The 24,680-nt window shown below is 42.8% G+C and overlaps 1 protein-coding gene across 18 annotated transcripts in view; it reads right to left on the bottom strand.

The window, feature by feature from the left end:
* Positions 1–24,680, bottom strand: part of heph (polypyrimidine tract-binding protein 1 heph) — a 503,533-nt gene that overhangs the window by 338,208 nt on the left and 140,645 nt on the right. For 4 of the 18 annotated variants that reach the window (XM_071687530.1, XM_071687543.1, XM_071687577.1 and 1 more), the window contains exon 1: positions 17,849–18,227. The exons of 8 other annotated variants lie outside the window; for them this stretch is intronic. In XM_071687530.1, coding sequence (XP_071543631.1) covers positions 17,849–18,094 — 246 coding nt within the window. In that variant the 5' untranslated portion in view covers positions 18,095–18,227. Of the gene's footprint in view, positions 1–17,848; positions 18,409–24,680 lie in introns of those variants that run through there. 6 more of the 18 variants (XM_071687554.1, XM_071687611.1, XM_071687570.1 and 3 more) reach the window with 3 other exon arrangements.

Below are 24,680 nucleotides of genomic sequence, written 5' to 3'. Positions count from 1 at the left end.
TGAACACCATTAGTTTCTCCTCTGCCTATCTGCATATATCATGTTTAGGTCTTCTTGCATATTCTCCTTATCTTTTCTTTTGCTTTTAATCTATTCTGTTTATCTTTTCTTTTGCTTTTAATCTATTCTGTTTAGGTGTCATCTTTGAAGTATCATCTTAAACTGTCCTTTACATTGATTAACATATGAACGTTACTCTTTATTAAGTATTTTCCTTTATTTGTCTGTCTATGATAACGATTTGTCTATGGGCGAGGAAGACTCGAACCCAGACCCACCTTGTGACAAGCCGATACGTTAAACATTAAACCATTGCCCCTCGGTGGGACTGGGGGGGTCGAGTTCTCCTGGCTCAATAGGTAAATCGTTATCTATTCCATGTGTCTAGTAACACCAAAGATATGTTACTGTACGTTGTACATCAGTAATATGAAGATCATTGTTCATTCAAGAACTCCTGATAAAATGATTCATTGGCTATCATCCTGTTTGCTTCTACCTTGAGTTCTGTTTGACAAAGTCCTTAATTCATTTTCTAAATATAAGCACTTTCCAGGGGAATCTATGGAAAGTTAAAAAAAAAGCAATGTCCTATTTCTTTCTTTGATTTAGTGCATTTACTGCTTTTGCAGTAAGAGCGGCGGTTTTTTTTTTTGTGCACTTGCACCCATCTAGTAAGGGGTTGTGCATAAGGTTGTTCTCGAGTTAAAGCCATGTTGATTAAGTGTTTCATCGTTTTTATCTTTCAAAGACTTGATCAAATGAGAAGTCTCAAAGCTGCAATCGTGTATGAAGAAGCTAACGATGTTGGAATGATGGCCAGAGGACTGGTACTGCCGTGTTCCTCCCAGCTTATTTGTCATCCAGAGTAACAACGACAAACTTAGTAACCTGTAAAAGCAGTAGAGGGCTGGGGTCTTGTACAATAATAGAGGGTAGTGCATGGATGGAAGTGAGGCTTACGTGCATGACCACGCCTTGTTTTGGTTGATGATGACGTGGTTGGCGATGGTTCAGTTCTGAAGGCTTAAGTGTGTTGTAGAGAGCAGAGCAACTGTCAACGCAGATATCTGAAGTACAATTGGCACGTTACTTCTATCATGAATTATTTACAGGGACGACGAAGTACAACGGGGCTACATTTGTGCCCAGGGGGGACGATGGTGAGAGACTGGACTGCGATGGCCGCTCAAAAGCGTATGGTCTATGTGTAATTGCCTCCTTGCAATACACAGGGAAAGCGTTCTACACTACCGGCATGACTGTACTCCAAATAATACAGCCTCACCAAATGCAACTTTTCTCTCGCGGTGTAACCTCAAGCAGGCTGAGGTCAGTAACTGGGAGAAACCGTTGGTACATTCAACCAAAGAAGCTGTTGGGTAAGTATATATCATCTCCCCCCAACCCCACCAAACACACACCTACGGAATTTGATGAACACTTACCAGGTTAAAATCGCTAATCATCTAAGCTACCATTATATACAGCTGCAAATTGTTCGTACGGAATAAAGCAATATGCTAGAGAGGGAAAAAAAATCCTCTCACGCTCTATTTAAACCTGACTCCCCATGTCGCCTCCTCGAGCCCGGATGTGTATGACACGCCCGTTTGATGTTCTAAAAGGTTCGGGCGGCAAATTTAACTTCCACCATCTCAACAGCTTCCATGATTATGTCACCGTCGCGCAGCAATACACTATGCATCAACACACCGGCTATTCAGGCTGGCGACGGAAGTGACTGAGGTTTCTTTGCCACATTTACGTGTAAATGCTCCATTGTTGGTGCATGTTAGTTGAGTGTGACTACAGGGGCAGCAGTGCGGCAGGAGGCTTGGCTAAGCGTAACACCACACCGACGGGTGTCAGGGTTTAGGGCGGTATCGGGTGTCGCAACACATTATGTGGCACAGTGTGACACGCGGCAGGACCCCTATTCCGCCGAGGTCCGGCATCACCGTCCGATCAGCCGGCTCTGACGCTACAGCACTACACGCTACCCCACTTCATTCATTCTAAAGCCAAAACATCCTTCCTCCTGTATTTTCTAACGAAACCTTATACAAGAAAGCCTACATTGAGACTAAGACTAGACACCAAAATACACACTGTATTCACACATACAGCAAGAGGAATAAGTTAAGGCTATAAGGATAGCACATTCCCTGCTTGGGTAACTGACAAAGGGCCCACTCACATCTCCACTATTGCCGACCAGCACAACAGCTGGCCGCTGTTCCCCTCACACCCACCCCACGACCACTCTACACCGCCCAGTTGATCCTCATATTACATGGTACAGACAGCGCCGTCAGGGCCCAGTTGCGAAATTCCCGATGAAGTGTTTTACAGTGGTGTACTTCCCCCAGTGCAGACGTAGCTTCATATCAAAACTTAATAACGAGGTGTTAAACTAAGAAGTCTATTGCACTGCGTGGATATGTGCTTATTTCAGGACATACCTAATTCTAGTTAACACAACCCGAAAGAAACAAGACGATTCTGATCACAAAGAAAAATGTGGTACCATTTTTACCCCCATCTATGGATCTATAATCCATTCCCATTTTATTACCATTCAGTATTGTCGTGTATTAAAACTGTAGCTTCCTTTCATCTAGGAACCGAAGGTCTCTGCCATATGCATCCCTTCAGGCTTGTGGTTGAAGATTCCAGATCTGTAAAATACATTCCCACAGAACGGGGTATGCTTAGCATGGGAAGGGGAGTTCACTGGAATCCGCCTACATGAACTTAAACCGCGAGGTTATGTCACTTTAGCTAGGCTGCATCATCAGGAGTAGTCTCGTCCAAGAACTCCATCTGTTTTTGAAAGTAGCGCAACCGTGGACGGCAGGAACCCCTGAAGTGGAAGTCCTGGGTCACACCAGGACCCATTTCTTCAAAAGGGGTTTTAGGACAATTACATATACCTACATACCACATGTTAAACCGTGTTAAGAAGTTACCTTCAGCGAGGCTGAATCATCAACTGAATAAAGGTGTACCATGCAGTCTTGTCCAAGAACTTTTCACTCTAAAAAAAAAAAAAAACTCCACTTCTTTGCTTCTGATCTGAGAGCAGCCTCGAACCTCTAGGAGCTCAACACAAAGGGTCCTGAGGTTGCATAACAACAACAATAACAACAATAATCATATGTATACATGTTTTTTCATACTTTTGCACATCTTTCCCGCGTTAGCTAGGTAACAACGGACGAAGATTTTGACTCGTTCGCCCACATCCATTTACCATGGAAAGTTTTGTGGGGCCTGAATGTGGAAAGGGAGCTGTAGTTTCGGTACATTAAAATGACAGCTAGAGACTGAGTGTGAACGAATGTGGTCTTTGTTGCCTTTTCCTGGAGCTACCTCGCGCGCACGGAGGGATTAGGGGGGGGGGGGGGGGGGTCATTTCATGTGTGGCGGGGTGGCGACGAGAATGGATGACGGCAGCATGTATGAAGATGTACATGTGTATATATCTATATGTTCTGTGTATGTATGTGTATGTATACGTTGAAATGTATAGGTATGTATATGTGCGTGTGTGGGCGTTTATGTATATACATGTGTATGTGGGCGTTTATGTATATACATGTGTATGTGGGTGGGCTGGGCCATTCTTTCGTCTGTTTCCTTGCGCTACCTCGCTAACGCGGGAGACAGCGACAAAGTATAATCAATATATATATATATATATATATATATATATATATATATATATATATATATATATATATATATATATATATACATATATATATATATATATATATATATATATATATATATATATATATATATATATATATATATATATATATATATGCACCCACAAAAAGTACACAAGTAACGAGTGCACAGTAGTTACTAAAGATGCAGGCCAAACACAAGGAAATAGAAAATACACTGTCAACCGCTTTATTACATTATCAAACAAGTACAGGTAAAGAGAAGCAGATTATAACATAATGACCGCCAGTGGGCGGGGCGGGGCCGGCTAATTAATCAAGAGACAAAATTTTAGATTAAGGCACAGGTCACCCCAGACGACCTCACCTCTGAAGTTACAAATCAGGTTTATCCGTGTTCTGGGAAACGTTATTTCCAATTTCTTTCGAAAATAAAGTTACGTTACTTATATAAACCAACAATCTGATTCATACCTATATCTTTATTATATCTGAAAATGGAACATTAAAAAATGTTTCAATTAATTATTGGGCTATTGTGTGACACCGAACACTGCTCCAGTAAATATGATAAAAAATATCTAAGGTGAATAAACACTGCATGTGATTCTTGACCATACCTAACATTTTGTTGTTGGTTAATCCGAACAATCAAAAAAATCTATTAGCTTGGCCAATGTAAACCTGACCAAACTCTTACTGACAAGTCTTTCTCAATACAAAATCTTGACACTGTAATGTATTACAGCGCTTGATGCTTTGTATTTTCCGTTGTCTTGTGGTTTACCTGCACACTGCACATCTTTAACATATTCTGGATACACAACAGATGATAAAGGTTTACCTACATATAGGCGAGAAGGATGCGAACCAGTCCTACTGTTTTTATATATATATATATATATATATATATATATATATATATATATATATATATATATATATATATATATTCTTTTTTTTTATTTATTTTTGCTTTGTCGCTCTCCCGCGTTTGCGAAGTAGCGCAAGGAAACAGACTAAAGAAATTGCCCAACCCACCCCCATACACATGTATATACATACACGTCCACACACGCAAATATACATACCTATACATCTCAATGTACAAATATATATACACACACAGACATATACATACATACACATGTACATAATTCATACTGTCTGCCTTTATTTATTCCCATCGCCACCTCGCCACACATGGAATAACATCCCCCTCCCCATCATGTGTGCGAGGCAGCGCTAGGAAAAGACAACAAAGGCCCCATTCGTTCACACTCTCTCTAGCTGTCATGTAATAATGCCCGAAACCACAGCTCCCTTTCCACATCCAGTCCCCACACAACTTTCCATGGTTTACCCCAGACGCTTCACATGCCCTGATTCAATCCATTGACAGCACGTCGACCCCGGTATACCACATCGATCCAATTCACTCTATTCCTTGCCCTCCTTTCACCCTCCTGCATGTTCAAGCCCCGATCACTCAAAATCTTTTTCACTCCATCTTTCCACCTTCGATTTGGTCTCCCACTACTCCTCGTTCCCTCCACCTCCGACACATATATCCTCTTGGTCAATCTTTCCTCACTCATTCTCTCCATGTGCCCAAACCATTTCAAAACACCCTCTTCTGCTCTCTCAGCCACGCTCTTTTTATTTCTACACATCTCTCTTACCCTTACATTACTTACTCGATCAAACCACCTCACACCACATATTGTCCTCAAACATCTCATTTCCAGCACATCCACCCTCCTGCGCACAACTCTATCCATAGCCCACGCCTCGCAACCATACAACATTGTTGGAAACACTATTCCTTCAAACATACCCATTTTTGCTTTCCGAGATAATGTTCTCGACTTCCACACATTCTTCAAGGCTCCCAGGGTTTTCGCCCCCTCCCCCACCCTATGATTCACTTCCGCTTCCATCCGCTGCCATATATATATATATATATATATATATATATATATATATATATATATATATATATATATATATCCCTGGGGATAGGGGAGAAAAAATACTTCCCACGTATTCCCTGCGTGTTGTAGAAGGCAACTAAAAGGGAAGGGAGTGGGGGGCTGGAAATCCTCCCCTTTCGTTTTTAATTTCCCAAAAAAAAGGAACAGAGAAGGGGGCCAAGTGAGGATATTCCCTCAAAGGCTCAATCCTCTGTTCTTAATGATACCTCGCTAACGCGGGAAATATACATATAATATATATATATATATATATATATATATATATATATATATATATTATATATATATATATATATATATATATATATATATATATATATATATATATATATATACACACATACAATATGGAAAGAAAATTGTGGTTTCTGTGCATTATACATGACAGTTAGAGACTGAGTGTGAACGAATGTGGCCTTTGTTGTCTTTTCCTAGCGCTACCTCGCGCACATGAGGGGGGAGGGGGTTGTTATTTCATGTGTGGCGGGGGTGGCGACGGGAATGAATAAGGGCAGACAGTGTGAATTATGTACACGTGTATATATGTATATGTCTGTGTGTATAAGTATGCATATGTTGAGATGTATAGGTATGTATATGTGCGTGTGTGTATATACATGTGTATGTGGGTGGGTTGTGCCATTCTTTCGTCTGTTTCCTTGCGCTACCTCGCTAACGCGGGAGACAGCGACAAAGTATTATATATATATATATATATATATATATATATATATATATATATATATATATATATATATATAACTTTAACGTAAACATGATGATGCTGGAATAGTTTAGCTTTATATGCCCCTCCCCCCTTTTCCCTGCTAAATGGTTACCTTCACAAACAGCTACATTTGAAAGGGAGGAGCTACCTGCAAGCTATGACGAGTTCATCCATGCTCTCGCTACGTTTTTACTGATAGAACGTAATGACAGTTGACAACAAAGACAATTGAGGGTGATATAGGATACTCTTATAATCTTTTCGTTTCTGATTTTAGCAAAGATACATAGTCTCCATCCGATTTCCTGAACTTAAGTTCAAGCTCCTTATGATAACCCAGGTAAGTTGCACTTCTTGCCTCCACAATAAAGTTATATGTACAACTCTGTAACATCCCTAGCCCTGCTATGCTTTCATTTAAACCATGTACACGGGGAATCATCCCCTCATGTAACACAGTAATTCGACTGCGCAGCACAGGTAACACGCATATCACCTGTGTAACCTCCCTGCACACCCTTGATTTTTGTTATGTAATCCGTACACAACTCTGACCCAACACATGTAGCACAAGAACCTCGGCCACAGTTGTGGATTCCAAGCCAGCACCACTCACATCTAATTCAGTTGGCTCCAGAACAAATTTCTTCTGAGAACGTGGGCATGAGCTATCACTAATCTCACCCTCCATGTAAGCAGTCCTTGATTAAAACCGGTGAAGTTTCTAGCAAAATTCAGGTTCAAGAATATTGTGCGCGTCTTGCGCAGCGCGACCGTAATGCGGTACCTTGAGTGCTATGAGGACGCCAGGCTCTTGAAGGAAGAGGAGGCAGGGGAAGGGAAGACTCAGGTACCCAAGGGGACTACATAAGAGTGGCGGTAGGTGGTCCCTGGTGCGCCTTGTCAGAGTAAGGGTGTGGCACTCCGCGGCAGGAGGGGTCGGGAACATGGCAAGAGTTTTGCCTTCACGTGTTTAAAATGCCAAGCGCGCGCTTTACTCTACATGTTAAACATAGCAATAGATTTTATACTGGCAGACTTTAGGAAAATAATGTCCATGCAAGCCTGAACCAATGACTTTATTTTCATAGGTACAACAACATATTTGATACTGGAAAACAATAGGAAAATAATGCCAGAGCCACATCCACTCACTCACTTCCGTAGGGATATATGAAACTTGCCACTGCGACAATGGTGGGCCATCCATGTTGGTGAAACTGCCTCAAACGTGATAAAATATAATTCAGTGACAGTCTTCCCAGAATCATTCGACATGGTTCAGAACAAATCACACTCGTCCCCATAAATTACTCTTTGCAAAGTTATATCAACAACTATTAACATAAACGGTTTGAATATCTCGTTGAAGTCACACTGGCACTGGAAAAAATGAATGCAAATGACAATTAGCGATCCAGTAATCCAAATAAGGTGGAGAGCAGCAACAAGCACCGTCACGGCTAGGTAACCTCTCGTACAATGTGGACTCCACTATATGTACCATCATGGTACACGACACGGGAGGCAAGGAAGTGGATGGTGTGGAGGACCGGTTTTATCGTGGGTGGTGGTGGTGGCGGCAGGTAAAAGTGGCGGACGGCAACCGGCTCCCCCCGGGTGGGTGGCAGTGAGGTGGGAGGAGACACGAAAAACGGCTGATGGCAACCCATTAAACCGTGCAGGCGGCGTGGTGGTGGGTGGGGGAGTCGCGGGGGAAGGGAAGCGGGCGGATGGCTGCTGGAGGCGAGAGTTGGGAGCGCGCGCACACGCGCGCACTCACACACACACACACACACACACACACACACACAGTGGTCAGGGAGGTGTAGTAATGGGCAAAAGGGGGAAGCCAACAGCTCCATACAGACTGGTGAGAAACCAATGGCGGACGGGCGGGAATTGGTAGTGTCAGAACCTTAAGCAAATGAGAAAATAACAAGCAAGGTCTGCCATGGGGCGTCTCGAAAAGGAACTGAAGGTAGCAAGGTCTGCCATGGATCGGCAAGACAAGGCAGCGCAGACGAACGGGCAACCATGTTCTGCCATGGAGAGCTGAGACAAGGCAGCGCGGATGGACGGGCTAGCAAGGACTGCCATGGGATGGCGAGACAAGGCAGCGCAGGTGAACGGACTAGAAAGGCCTGCCAAGGGGCGCTGAGGCAAGGTAGCACGGGTGGTGGCAGCTCCCAATAGCGGCCCGCCGCCCCTCATCTGATAACATCTTCCTGACGGGTTTGACATTCGCCTCTTGCGGTGCTCGTCGAGGTGAGAAGCAAACGTCACAGTGTTGCATATTTTATACCCTGAGTGACAGCATCCACCCGAGGAGAACCAGGTCAAGCACACGACTGGTGGGAAGTGAGCAACTACGGCCAAGGAATACCTCTTAAACCGTACTCATCTCTACAGGCATTCCTTCAGGTAATCCCAACTGTATCTAGTTAAGTCTCTCTCTCTCTCTCCCTCTCTCTCTCTCTCTCTCTCTCTCTCTCTCTCTCTCTCTCTCTCTCTCTCTACACACACATATAATCATCCCTGGGGATAGGGGAGAAAAAATACTTCCCACGTATTCCTTGCGTGTCGTAAAAGGCGACTAAAAGGGGAGGGAGCGGGGAGCTTGAAGTCCTCCCCTTTCGTTTATAATTTTCCAAAAGAAGGAACAGAGAAGGGGGCCAAGAAAGGATATTCCCTCAAAAGCTCATTCCTCTGTCCTTAACGCTACCTCGCTAACGCTGTAAATGGCGAGCAGTATAAATATTATATATATATATATATATATATATATATATATATATATATATATATATATATATATATATATATATATATATTCCTATGAGTCCACGGGGAAAATGAAACAAGTTCCCAAGTGCACTTTCGTGTAATAATCATATCATCAGGGGTGACACAAAAGAGAAATATAAGTCAGTTGATATACGTAGAAGAGACGAAGCTAGAACGTCATTATGGACTCATAGGAATACCTTGATTACGCGCAAAATTGTGATCCTTTCCAATATATATATACATATATACATACATACATATATATATATATATATATATATATATATATATATATATATATATATATATATATATATATATATCTTTTCTTTCATACTATTCGCCATTTCCCGCATTAGCGAGGTAGCGTTGAGAACAGAGGACTGGGCCCTTGAGGGAATATCCTCACCTGGGCCCCTTCTCTGTTCCCTCTTTTGGAAAATTAAAAAAAAAAGTGAGAGGGGAGGATTTCCAGCCCCCCGCTCCCTCCCCTTTTAGTCGCCTTCTCGACACGCAGGGAATACGTGGGAAGTATTTTCTCCCCTATCCCCAGGGATAAAATATATATATATATATATATATATATATATATATATATATATATATATATATATATATATATATATATATGGGAAAAAGAATACTTCCCACGCATTCCTCACGTGTCGTAAAAGGAGACTAAACGGGACAGGAGGGGGGGGTGGAAACCCTCCCCTCCTTGTATCTTAACTTTCTAAAAGGGGAAACAGAAGAAGGAGTCACGCGGGGAGAGCTCATCCTCCTCGAAGGCTCAGACTGGGGTGTCAAAATGTGTGTGAATGTACCTAAGATGAGAAAAAAGGAGAGACAGATAGTATGTTTGAGGAAAGGAACCTGGATGTTTTGGCTCTTGAGTGAAACGAAGCTCAAGGGTAAAGGGGAAGAGTGGTTTGGGAATGTCTTGGGAGTAAAGTCAGGGGTTAGTGAGATGACAAAAGCAAGGGAAGGAGTAGCACTACTCCTGGAACAGGAGTGGTGGGAGTATGTGATAGAATGTAAGAAAGTAAACTCTAGATTTATATCGGTAAAACTGGAAGTGGATGGAGAGAGGTGGGTGATTATTTGTGCATATGCACCTGGGCATGAGAAGAAAGATCATGAGAGGCAAGCGTTTTGGGAGCAGCTGAGTGAATGTGTTAGTAGTTTTGATGCACGAGACCAGGTTATAAAGATGGGTGATTTGAATGCAAAGGTGAGTAACGTGGCAGTTGAGGGAATAATTGGTGTACATGGGGTGTTCAGTGTGGTAAATGGAAATGAAGAAGGGCTTGTAGATTCATGTGCTGAAAAAGAAGTGGTGATTGGGAATACCTGGTTTAAAAAGAGATATACATAAGTATACGTATGTAAGTAGGAGAGATGGCCAGAGAGCGCTATTGGATTATGGGTTAATTGATAGGCGCGCCAACGAGAGACTTTTGGATGTTAATGTGCTGAAAGGTGCAACTGGAGGGATGTCTGATCATTATCTTGTGGAGGCGAAGGTGAAGATTTGTAGAGGTTTTCAGGAAAGAAGAGAGAATGTTGGGGTGAAGAGAGTGGTGAGAGTAAGGGAGCTTGGGAAGGAGACTTTTACCAGGAGAGAATTAGTACAGAATGGAAAAAGGTGAGAACAAAGGACGTACGGGGAGTGGGGGAGGAATGGGATGTATTTAAGGAAGCAGTAATGGCTTGCGCAAAAGATGCTTGTGGCATGAGAAGCATGGGAGGTGGGCAGATTAGAAAGGGTAGTGAGTGGTGGGATGAAGAAGTAAGATTATTAGAGAAAGAGAAGAGAGAGGCATTTAGACGAGTTTTGCAGGGAAATAATGCAAATGAGTGGGAGATGTATAAAAGAAAGAGGCAGGAGGTCAAGAGAAGGGTGCAATAGGTGAAAAAAGAGGGCAAATGAGAGTTGAGGTGAGAGTATCATCAAATTTTAGGGAGAATAAAAAGATGTTCTGGAAGTTGGTAAATAAAGTGCGTAAGACAAGGCAACAAATGGGAACATCAGTGAAGGGGGCTAATGGGAGGTGATAAGTAGTGGTGATGTGAGAAGGAGATGGAGTGAGTATTTTGAAGGTTAGCTGAATGTGTTTGATGATAAGAGTGGCAGATATAGGGTGTTTTAGTCGAGGTGGTGTGCAAAGTGAGAGGGTTAGGGAAAATGATTTGGTAAACAGAGAAGAGGTAGTAAAAGCGTTACGGAAGATGAAAGCCACCAAGACAGCAGGTCTGGATGGTATTGCAGTGGAATTTGTTTAAAAAAAAGGGGGTGACTGTATTGTTGACTGGTTGGTAAGGTTATTTAATGTATGTATGACTCATGGTGAGGTGCCTGAGGATTGGCGGAATGCTTGCATAGTGCCATTGTACAAAGGCAAAGGATATAAAAGTGAGTGCTCAAATTATAGAGGTATAAGTTTCTCGAGTATTCCAGGGAAATTATATGGGAGGGTATTGATTGAGAGGGTGAAGGCATGTACAGAGCATTAGATTGGGGAAGAGCAGTGCGGTTTCAGAAGTGGTAGAGGATGTGTGGATCAGGTGTTTGCTTTGAAGAATGTATGTGAGAAATATCTAGAAAAGCAAATGGATTTGTATGTAGCATTTATGGATCTGGAGAAGGCACATGATAGCGTTGATAGAGATGCTCTGTGGAAGGTATTAAGAATATATGGTGTGGGAGGCAAGTTGTTAGAAGCAGTGAAAAGTTTTTATCGAGGATGTAAGGCATGTGTACGTGTAGGAAGAGAGGAAAGTGATTGGTTCTCAGTGAATGTAGGTTTGCGGCAGGGGTGTGTGATGTCTCCATGGTTGTTTAATTTGTTTATGGATGGGGTGGTTAGGGAGGTGAATGCAAGAGTTTTGGAAAGAGGGGCAAGTATGAAGTCTGTTGTGGATGAGAGAGCTTAGGAAGTGAGTCAGTTGTTGTTCGCTGATGATACAGCGCTGGTGGCTGATTCATGTGAGAAACTGCAGAAGCTGGTGACTGAGTTTGGTAAAGTGTGTGGAAGAAGAAAGTTAAGAGTAAATGTGAATAAGAGCAAGGTTATTAGGTACAGTAGGGTTGAGGGTCAAGTCAATTGGGAGGCAAGTTTGAATGAAGAAAAACTGGAGGAAGTAAAGTGTTTTAGATATCTGGGAGTGGATCTGGCAGCGGATGGAACCATGGAAGCGGAAGTGAATCATAGGGCGGGGGAGGGGGGCGAAAATCCTGGGAGCATTGAAGAATGTGTGGAAGTCGAGAACATTATCTCCAAAGCAAAAATGGGTATGTTTGAAGGAATAGTGGTTCCAAAAATGTTGTATGGTTGCGAGGCGTTGGCTATGGATAGAGTTGTGCGCAGGAGGGTGGATGTGCTGGAAATGAGATGTTTGAGGACAATGTGTGGTGTGAGGTGGTTTGATCGAGTAAGTAATGTAAGGGTAAGAGAGATGTGTGGAAATAAAAAGAGCGTGGTTGAGAGAGCAGAAGAGGGTGTTTTGAAATGGTCTGGGCACATGGAGAGAATGAGTGAGGAAAGGTTGACCAAGAGGATATATGTGTCGGAGGTGGAGGGAACGAGGAGAAGTGGGAGACCAAATTGGAGATGGAAAGATGGAGTGAAAAAGATTTTGAGTGATCGGGGCCTGAACATGCAGGTGGGTGAAAGGTGGGCAAGGAATAGAGTGAACTGGATCGATGTGGTATACAGGGGTTGACGTGCTGTCAGTGGATTGAATCAGGGCATGTGAAGCGTCTGGGGTAAACCATGGAAAGTTGTGTGGGGCCTGGATGTGGAAAGGGAGCTGTGGTTTCGGGCATTATTGCATGACAGCTGGAGACTGAGTGTGAACGAATGGGGCCTTTGTTATCTTTTCCTAGCGCTACCTCGCACACATGACGGGGGAGGGGGATGGTATTCCATGTGTGGCGAGGTGGCAATGGGAATGAATAAACGCAGTGTGAATTGTGTGCATGGGTATATATGTATGTGTCTGTGTGTGTATATATATGTGTACACTGAGATGTATAGGTATGTATATTTGCGTGTGTGGACGTGTGTGTATATACATGTGTATGGGGGTGGGTTGGGCCATTTCTTTCTTCTGTTTCCTTGCGCTACCTCGCAAATGCGGGAGACAGCGACAAAGCAAAATATATATATATATATATATATATATATATATATATATATATATATATATATATATATATATATATATATATATATATATATCCTTTACAGATGCAGTCAGTGAATGTTATATTCAGTTTAGTGTTACACGCAAGCGTCATACACATTAGGTCTGGCATGTGTTAGCAAGCCAAGCCACACAGACCCGTTACCTCTGTGTATGTTTATAACCACGACCAAGAGGTGAAACTGCTGTGGATACGAACTATAGTACAAAACATGTGCCACACTGGTGCTGGTAATGTGACACTGCAAACAATTCCGAAAATTCCTCGCCAGAAACTTGATAAATGAAACATGAAGCTTGCTAATACTAACAGCATCGTCTCAGTAAGCATACCATCCACTTATCTTCAAGAAATCCTCTCTACTTCAAGAGAACCCAGCTCCTATAACTTGTTTACGGGGTCAGAGTTGGTGCATCTACAACAAAATATTAAGGGATGGGAGAAACATGGTCAATCATATGGGGGAAGGAAGGCTTCTTCAAAGTTAACCCAACAAACTGTGGGCCGCCGTGGATATACGAGCCGAAGGGATGTAACCAATAGGGGGCGGGGACGATCCCCGATAACGAACGCTTTCGTTATCAATTCCGTGTAATTAACCCTGAAGGATGATACATGCTACACACTAAGGCCTACGAACCCCAGAAGAGCATAATCAAATAAAAGTCTCACCGTAAAATCTAAAGCCAAACCGAGGCGCGAGGGCAGAGTACCCTTGACACCATCTCCAAGTAAACATTAGGGAGCCTCCCATTTCAACTGCTCCCACTCTCCTCGTCTCCCTCAGCCCCGCCACACTTCAACCTCCACCACCCCACGAGCTTTTACACTGTCATAACCTCCAAGTCTGTCGCTCTTCGTGTTCCCGAGTAACAGGGAGATTGCAATCAACATCTGTGAGAATGACAGTCTCTTCCGTGATACCATCCCAAACATCTCCGACAAGCAGCCGACAGCGAAGGCCATCAACACCTCAGGAAATGACAGTCGCTTCCATCTTAATATCCTAACATCTTCGACAAGCGGGCGACAACAAAAGTCTGCAGCTTTTGTTCTTGTTACCAGGAAAATTATTTTGCTGCAAGAGAAATAAGAGCTTTAATCTATTTGTAGCAGCAAGTCCGAGTGAAACACGACATACATGATCGATCATATCATTAACTGGACGATATCACGCACCCAAAGTCACTACTCCCATCCTGCATCACCACAATGACGGAGAAACCTGAAATTTTCAAACCTCAGACTAACTAACGGGGAACTTCACTTCCAGTTCCTTCCTTTTGCTTGGACTTGGACTTATACTCTACAGCTTGGGTTCCCCACCTGGAGTATAATGGTATTCAGGGAATCTGAGAGAAAGCAGTGCGTCAGCCCTAGACGGGACGAGCGCCCCACGACCCCATTACTCCATATGTTCTCGTGATCAACCTACAACAAAGCCTTTTTACGACGAAGTTGAATAACCTTCTCATTTGACAAAAAGGTGCTCCCGGGAAGAATGAATGGTAAAGGCCAGAGATAGAGGAATAGAAGACAATGGTCCACGAATTCCATACGGGAAGGAATTGTGAGATGGTTCAACATGATGACATCAAGGATTATCAGCAAGAGAGCGGGGACGAATTAGGATAAAACCAACGCCTGCTATTCAACACTGGAGAACTTTTCATACGATAAAAATAAAATAGAAGCATGTGCTCGTTATGTTCCATGTATCAAACATGTTCACGTACAACAATGCAACAAAAAACCTAAATATGCTAATAATGACATTCTCCTTAAACCTCAACTTTCTTAAAAAGGAAAATTTTGCATAGCGCCTTAAGGAATGAAAAATGACGTACATAAATACAAAGTTTTCGCCGATTTGTTAGACGAAATTAAATTCCAATCACTGAAAGTTTGTGGAGAGGATTTAGTAGATATTGCCAAAGCTTATGTAAAACTCAACACCGCCACTGAGGGGAAATAATTTCTATCCTCTGAATCCTCTCTGAGACCCAAGTTCCACATACAATGCTATACATGCCCTGAAGAAGCACCTACAACCACAGCAGCTTACATTTCCACAACGTTTACAATCATATAAATTATGCAGCAAACCCATGTTAGTCTAATGTGTTTAATTGTACTACTGTACAGCTCATTACAATAAGCAGCTACTTCAAGACACAACTCAGGGACACAGCATTACTGAGGAGCCACTGTCATATTAATCAAACGGTTTACACGACCGCCAAGACGACACCTTAAAAGAAAATCTCGCTCACTTTATCGTGCACGTGTGCGTGGGTATGTAACATCAACCATCATGAATGGAGAAAATGTAATTTAGAAAATGTGTTCAGATCACTCTACAGCCCACACTGACACTGGTTCTCCCACTTTCATCAACAAGATTCACAAAATTCAACCAAGGATCTTGCCTGATAGTTTTCTGCTATGCTGAAATGAAGATAATCATTGTTATAACTATATCTTTCCTGTGGTCTGGTAACGTTTGTTCAATATTCTCTCTATCTTCAAAAAGAAGTTTAAATTCATTTTCACTTAGTGTGAAATTATTCTTGTGGGCGATTAAAAGACCTCATTAAGTTACGTTTATTTTCTGTTAGTAACTTTTTGCACATGTGATTTCCAAATATAATCAGGTATAACCTGCAGCATTTCTCGCATACAAAGATAAGAAAAAGTACGCGTTAAAGTACAGTGGAGATCATCTGTCCAATACAAGGACGAGAAAAGTATGGATGCAAGTGCAGTTTCATCAAGTACCTAACAAATACAAGGACGATGATGAAAATATGGATGCATGTACAGGTGGTCCCTGGGGAATATCTCTTGATTATTCGGAAAAGCATGGGTTCAAGTACAGTTCTCTGGGGAAGAGATCTTTTATAAGCATAGGCAAAAGGCATTAAATGTTCATGACTGTGTTCAGATCCGTTTCCAATGATGCAGATCCACTATTTCTTTTGTAGTAACTAACATTTCACATCCTTCCTGAGTGCAATGGCATCATGGTCACATATGTCAAAAAAGATTTCGTACGCACTGCGTCACAGCATACTCTTTACTCTCCCGAGCCTCAACATATCTACTATACTCATCACACAACTGGGAAATGTAGGGTCTTCCTGACAAAAGTTCGTTCGCCCTCCGTGACTTAGTCTAATCTCACTTGTGTCATTTAGCTTAAATCTTAGAAGTATCATAAACTTCTAATGAAGCATGATGAAAGTGCTACTGCTTGTTATAATTCTTTCCTGATCTCCTTCATCTTTCGTGGAAATGCCTCAGACATCCTGAGATTACGCTCTATTTCATGAGCTATGAAGTGCCGGTGATAATGTTGTACTGCATTTCTACACAATCAAATCTAAGAGTCTGGTCCTGAGAGCAATATACAAGGTACTGCTGCCACTGATCTTCTCAAAGGCCTCTGTTGTTGAGGGAAACACAACACACACATCGCTGTTCTAGGTCTTTAGGGTCATTCATCTTAACGGTGAATTTCAGCACAGAGGCCAATGACCCATCCTGATTCGGCAGTACTTTCCACGCCTTACCCGTGTTTATGTTCTCTTCTGGTCGGTAAATTAGTCACTAAGATCCTTCATCCAAAATGGTAACGGTGATCGAATTAAGAAAACATTTTCAGATACATATGACCATGTATATATGCGTGGTACTGACAAAAAAAAAAATCCAACGTACGCAACAGGCTTCCCTGCTTTTACACAAGAACCACTCAAAAATTCGGTGACATTTTTACCACGATCGCTTTTCAACCATTTCAACAACCTCGGCTGTTTTTCAAACTGCAATCTCGGCTTTAAATGAACACGATTCCATCTAAAATCGATAAACTTTTCTATATATACATATATGTGATCTTTTTCTCCTCACGGGCAATATCATTTTAGGTAGTCCCTCAAATTTCGAAGAGTACTTTCGAAAAACCTGGTAACACAATAACATCTAAACTACTACGTTAAAATAAACAATCAGGCCTAGCACCATAACATATCCACACTGCTCCGTCGTCGCAACATACACATAACTACGCTACATCCAGCTACAAAGCTTATACTACAAATTAATGTGTAATTGAACATGAATAATGCGACAGACTTGGCAAGTTGCAACCTCTGAATTATGACATTTCGTACAAGCACTATGAAGATACACCTAAAACTCGTGGTATTTTTTCCAACACGAACATGCGCAGTAAATACGAAGTTCAGTGAATTCCACGCTCTTAAAAGATGGGACTTTTGAGGCATGCCAACTTAACAACCCCTTTTCTTAGTGCATCTTCAGTAGACTAAGCTACATCTACACTACTCTACAGCTCTACGTGGAGAGGAGAGTGGGAAGGCAGGAGTGAGGAGGGCGGAGCGACAGGAGCGGGACAAGGGCGGCCTACCTGATCAATGAAGTGCATCATGGGGGTGAAGTGGGTGACTGCTGGAGGCACAGACACAGGCGTGAGGGCTGGGGTCACCGACACAGGCGTGAGGGAGTGCGTGAAGGCCGGTGAGAAGGCAGGCGTAAAGGGCACAGGGGTGGCCTGTGGTGGGGGCACGACAGCCTGCACGGCCGGCACGGCCTGCAGATGCGGAACAGCGAGGTAGGGCGATGGGCAGTACACTTCTGACACAGGCCTCTTCATCCCAGCGGCAACCAAGGTCGCTACGATAACGGGGCGGTAGGTAGAGGGTCTAGGTCACGTCCACATTGAGCACTAGTGACCGCCTGGATCACCACTTGAACACCTCACCGCCAACACTACCTGGGCACCTACAACACTACTAATTAGGCTGGTGGTGGCCTGGCCCGCTACGAGGGAGCACCACACTACACCTGACTGCACAGCGGGGCACAAACAGCACCACCTACAGTCACCTACTACGGTACACAACACCTCACTCACTCTTATCACGCCCTCGATGGGTGACGGCTCAACCCCAACACACGCCGTCTTACCTGAAAGGAAAATATATAACTCGTTAACATTCGACTTCACTATGATAATTAGAATTAATCATAAAATGTGACATGGAAAGAAAATACACTGTTCACCTCCCTACCATACAAGACAAATGAAGAAATATTTTCAGAAAAATCTTACTGGAAAGCAATTTCGGCTCTCATAATTTCAAACTTCCAAAGTAAAATGAAAAAAAAAAAAAGAGAGAGAGGGCGTGCCAATTTGTTTCTTAACACCACCACCAACCTGAGTCACCGAAACCGGCATGCGTCATCAGATGAGTCGGGAAACCAAAAGTAAATTCACACTTCAAGAAACACACAACACACACATGCCCACCAGTTACACACATTCACCACGTAACCCATAACGGTACGTTCACTCGTTTCTACCAACCGCTAACTTCGTCGTTGTACGAGACCTTGGAATATATATATATATATATATATATATATATATATATATATATATATATATATATATATATATATTATCCCTGGGGACAGTGGAGAAAGAATACTTCCCACGTATTCCCTGCGTGTCGTAGAAGGCGACTAAAAGGGAAGGGAGCGTGGGGCTGGAAATCCTCCCCTCTTTTTTTTTTTTTTTTTTTTCCAAAAGAAGGAACAGAGAAGGGGGCCAGGTGAGGAAATTCCCTCAAAGGCCCAGTCCTCTGTTCTTAATGCTACCTCGCTAACACGGGAAATGGCAAATAGTTTGAAAAAGAAAAAAATATATATATATATACCATTCATTCCTGTCCTTCTTATCATACTCAGTTAACCTATGCTCCCAAACTTTCATCTTTCTCTTGTTCTTCTTCTTCACCTTGCTGCCATTCCCAGCAACTCTCCCAGACTCTCATCACTTATCACGCCGCACCCAACACCCTCACTTATTTCTGGCCCTTGCTCGTTGCTCTCACGAACGAGCACTTGTATATACGACGACGAGCGGCAAGAAACACCCTCCGCCCTCATCAACTACCACTTGCACCATCTTCCACCAACCTTGGTAACGCTCCAAAAAACATTCCTTCACCAAACGCTTCCTTCATCACTGCCTTCACTCAATATCCTAACTTCTCTCACACATCGTATGTGAAAGACATGGAAACCCAAACACAACACTCAGGCACAGTGTCACTACATCAACACTCTTCGTCCGCTGCATATGCGAGGTTACTGCATAAATAATCAAGGTGAACACCAAAAATATCACCAAATACCGCCTAGACAGAGAGAGAAAGAGAGAGAGAGAGAGAGAGAGAGAGAGAGAGAGAGAGAGAGAGAGAGAGAGAGAGAGAGAGAGAGAGAGAGAGATTGTGTACACACGAGCAACTAAACTAATACCGGAGTAGGGAAACCAGCCATACAATGAAAGACTCAGGCATATGAATTCACTTTCTCGTGAAAAGAAAACAGTAATCCTCGTTTTGAAATACCAAAGAACAAACACAAAATCAACCACCAAAAAATAACATAGACTACACGGAGAGAAGCTGCTACCACCAGGTAGGATAGAATTATTTCTTTAAACGAGTAGACGAACAAAAATACATTATACATCATGTAACCAATGTCAACAATTCATTACAAAAAAAAAAAAAACTGGTAATCAATTTCCAAGTTATTTCGCGTTCTTAAAAGTGAACAAATTTCCTAACACTTTACGTAAGAATGTTCCAGTTCTCCTATGTCTGCAACTACATTTTCCTCTCCCATATCTGAGGAACTAGTGTCTGGCCTAGTGAGAAATACAGACGCAACTGCATTAACAATATTTCCATCCTTGCTGGAAATTACGTTACCATTTTCCGTGGGCAAACTTTTAAAGCGTTTTATCGATAGTTGGCACGTGGTGCTTTTTCAATGAATTAATGAGTGGTAATCATGATTAATGACATCGATAATAAGCTAAGCGATCCCTCAGGTTGGTTGCGGGTGATTATGATGATATCTTTAATGCTGTCATTAGAGGTGAAGTTGGGTGAGTGGAGTAAGGAACCCCCCCCCCCCCCCAGTGTTGTGTTATAACGTATTCAGTGGTGGGTAGATACTGCGATTAATGTCGGTGTGGCAGAGTGGAAGGGTAGGTGGCGTACAGATGAGGATATTGTGCGGCAGGTTGTTTGGATGGATGGCCACCTGAGGGCCAGGAGCAGGGACCATGCTCTTCACAAAGGAGAACGGAGAAAGCTCCAGGAAACCACTCAACAGCCTGAGGCGCCTAAGTTGACTTGTCCAAACTCGCCTCCTAGAGTCGGCAATTCTCCTCTTCCTTCTACGTTCACTCATCCGTTGCAAGACCTGACGTGACTAAATGGGAACCGAACAGCCCTAAATTCCCGAACGGGATGATCGTCAGCAACGTACTGAAAACAGCAAAGCAAGTTCGGGGATAGAAAAGGAAGGCTTAGGTCTCCCGCAGTCAATATGGCAAGAAGTTGGTCAGACGGAGAGGAGACCAACTTGGTTAATCCTATCAGAGTGGCCCTTGTCAGCCTGACACACAAGACAGCAGCAGCTGCGCCACAACTAACTACAGGCATTCGCACACCAAGCGCTCCCTGCCATCCTCACCCTCACACACAAACTTCCCTAACAACGATCACCAGTGCAGGAGCCTGCTAGCCATGGCAGACTGGACATACGGCAGAAGTGTACATTCAAGGAAACAAGAAAAAATGGCGCTCCACAGTATGAAGGATCAAGTTGGCCATCAAAATACAATGAAATAAACCCTTAATAGTTCTACCTCGCTCACACGGCAGTACATGTAAAAGGAAATTTCATAACAGTATTGGAGACGCTGCAAATTTCTTACCAAATGTAACAACATACGGCTTTTACGTACAGGTTAATCAATCATTTCTCTACAATGGAGAACTAAAACCTATGCCTGGGATGGTGCCATACGGCAACCTCAGGTCACCCCCCCCCCCCAAAAAAAAAAGTAAAACGTGTTCCTTCTATAACCATATTAACAAACTTATCGGTCCGTAAAGCTATTCATTACACTTCAATACAAAGGATTCTAGGGCAATAAGATGTTCCATAACATCTACAACAAGTGCCAGGAGTTACGGAGATGATGGTGTTTAGACCGAGTTCCGATACAACCCAACACCATGCGATCGTATTCCCCGGAGATGTGGCATGCGTCAGTGCCTAAACACTTTCATCTGTATAAACGTGGCTGAGGTTAACAAAGCACCTACATATCACAGGAGCAGCAACTAGTCCGGTACTTCCCAAGAAAAATTTAAACATAACGTGACTGCAGCAAGCAAAATGATTGATAGATATTTCATATTCCCAACAAACACACACACAAACATATATATATATATATATATATATATATATATATATATATATATATATATATATATATATATATATCCCAATGAAAGCAAAAGCCTGGACTCAGTTCGGTCTGTGGATGTACGAGACCCCCGATGACTTCAAAAAGAGCTCAAAATAGGTTTTAATAGTTCACATGTATTATCTTCACTTTCCGCGCCTACAAAATCTGCCATGTCAAACAAATCATAGGCGGGAAATGTCTTGGGATCGTCTAAGCGACTTGCGTTACTGCTCACCCAGCTGCTATATCTCCCCCTTCAGAACAAAACTTATAAAAAAGATGTTGAACATTTTACGCACTACTGCGGTGTTAATGTGGCAGCATGGAGCGACACTAGGCAATGGCTCGACTCCCCGAGGGGAAGATTTCGATACGAAAGATTAACGGTCGACCTTTAAAATCTCCGTCCCCGACTCTGTCGAGACCATACATAAAATTCTCATCCAGGGTTGTTAATGCCCTTGACCTGTTTCCCTCTTCTCCTACCTTCCACCTTATTCAGTCATTTTCAAGAGAAAGATCTAAAGGAAGAGGTCGATAACTTCGCTTATCCGTGTTGTGTGAAACGCTTAACATGTTAGAAGAGCCATCGCACGGTAAGTGGCAAATTATCAACACCATCATCAATATCCTGCCGTCCTCTACAACATGACTGTATCAAAGACGAAAAGGTCTCGCAAGTCAAAACTTGCTCTATGGATAATAATAATAATAATAATAATAATAATAATAATAATAATAATAAAATAATAATTATTATTATCATTCCTGAATATTCAGGAGAGTGAAAGGCTAGCACGGGTTAGAATGATTTGGAGAGGCGCTGTCAATGGACTAATTTAGACACAAGAGGGAACTGGGGATTACTACGGAAAGGTCTGTGGGGCCTGACTGTAGATGGTGACTAGTTTCGGTATATTAGACATGACAACTAGATAATGGATGCACTAAAAAAAAAATAATACAATAATAATAATGAGTGGCTGCTACAGGCTGCAGGTTCTCAAAAGAGCCCCTAGAAATAAAAGCCTGATCATATAAACCAAGTTCTAGCATCCTGACCCATCCACTCTGAAGGGGAGAAGACGGAAGAGGGATGGTAAGGAATAACGCAATGCCACAGGAAGATGAAGTAACAAAATGAACAGGAGCAGGACCTTGCACTTCGAGGTGAGAGAGGCAAGAGGTGTGAGCCACACAATGTCCTGTCGAGTTATCTGTGAGAAGGGCGTAACTACCTGATAACACTCCCTCAAGACACCCACGACCACCAACCCATATTTCATCCCCTTCCCCAAGGAGCACGTGTCATCCGCAAACCTCCACAATCTCCCCGTCATCACAACCCAGCGATCCATCAATAAACATCTATTTTGCCCAAAACATGAAGATCACCTTGGCAAGCAGGGGTCAAATTACTAGAAATGACAGCAGCATGGTAAAATACGGACAACAACGTAGCCAACTTGAGGCTGCACCTACAAGTTGATAAATATATAGTAATGATAAAGACAACTGGAAATACTATAGAATTATAAAAAGACTCTCGCGTTAAAGGGTCAGGAAGGGTAACAACTACGCCACATGGGTAAGAGGTCACGTGAACAATGGGTACTTTCAAAACCTTAACACAGACAGGTCGTTGGGGACTTTTATTACCAAACGTTAAGGAAATTTGTGCACTGTAAGAGAATGGACACTACTTCCAAGGTCTGCTCAAAATAATAACTTTACCTGTTGGTCATTCTAACATCATCAGTAAGCCTACATGGTAGGCAGAACTCCCTCTGTTACCAGAGACACAGTTGAGCCTCCGGTAGCAAAAGCATCCTAACGAAGCCTTAAAGGCCGACTGGCAATGATTTAAGTTACAGCGACTAATGAGGCCGAAGTTGGCTCGTTAGGGCGCAACACGGGCAGCCTTCGGGCAACCCTTGAGTGGCACTGTCTACCAGCAGTAACGTGTCCAATTTGTACCTCCGAGTCACACCGCCAGTCAACTTACTAATTACTGCAGTATTCAATATCATATACGGTCGGTCTCATGTTTTGGAATGAAGAGCAGGTAGGTGATGATACTCTGTGGGGGCCACGCAAGTACTACATTCTTTTTAAAAACACATTTTGCCTACAGCAAGTTTTTTGAAATCTACTAAAAACACGCCACTGAACCTTAGTTACAAAACATTTAGAAGCAGTTGCCTCCGTACCCTTATAAAAAGGCAACCTCCTGCCCTGAAAGTGTGTGTGTGTGTGTGTGTGTGTGTGTGTGTGTGTGTGTGTGTGTGTGTGTGTGTGTGTGTGTGTGTGTGTGTGTGTTCATCAGGTCCTACGCTTGGAAGAAATTAACAAAATTTGGCGAGTTACAAAAAATGTGTAAGGTCACACATCTCATGCTATGTAGACAGACCGGGTGGCAAGTGTGACAAGTTCATAAGACAAAGACCACAAGGAATAAACCAATAAAGGATCATGGCTACATCGCTCAGTCTTACATCTGGCCACGTGGTACTGCAAGCACAAGATTATTCTGATGGAATCATCCAACTTGAACAACGCAGGGAACTCTGAGTGTCCCACCACCACGTGTAAATCTGACGTTACAGCCGACCAAAACGAACGTGCTTCAGGTTACCCCACAACTGTGGCGCGCCCCTTACGACCAGGCCAGCAGCCGGCGCTGATAGCGTTCCTCATGGCAGAATGGATTTTCTAGTTGACTTCTGGGATTGTATCTGTAGGAAGTCTGTCACGCTCTCGTCGAAAAGGAAGACAATGCAAAGTTTGTCGCCAAAGCAGATCGGCAAGCCAAGCAGGGGGGACCAGCAAAAAAGAAAAGGTTGATCGCCCACTTTTAAGCTACAACTTTGCTGCAATATCTAATAATTACTTTTAAAAA

This window comes from Panulirus ornatus, chromosome 3, assembly GCF_036320965.1.
Source record: "Panulirus ornatus isolate Po-2019 chromosome 3, ASM3632096v1, whole genome shotgun sequence".
In the NCBI taxonomy this organism is placed as follows: domain Eukaryota; kingdom Metazoa; phylum Arthropoda; class Malacostraca; order Decapoda; family Palinuridae; genus Panulirus; species Panulirus ornatus.
Note: the sequence above shows the minus strand (reverse complement) of the source record. Positions and strands in the feature narration are given on the sequence as shown.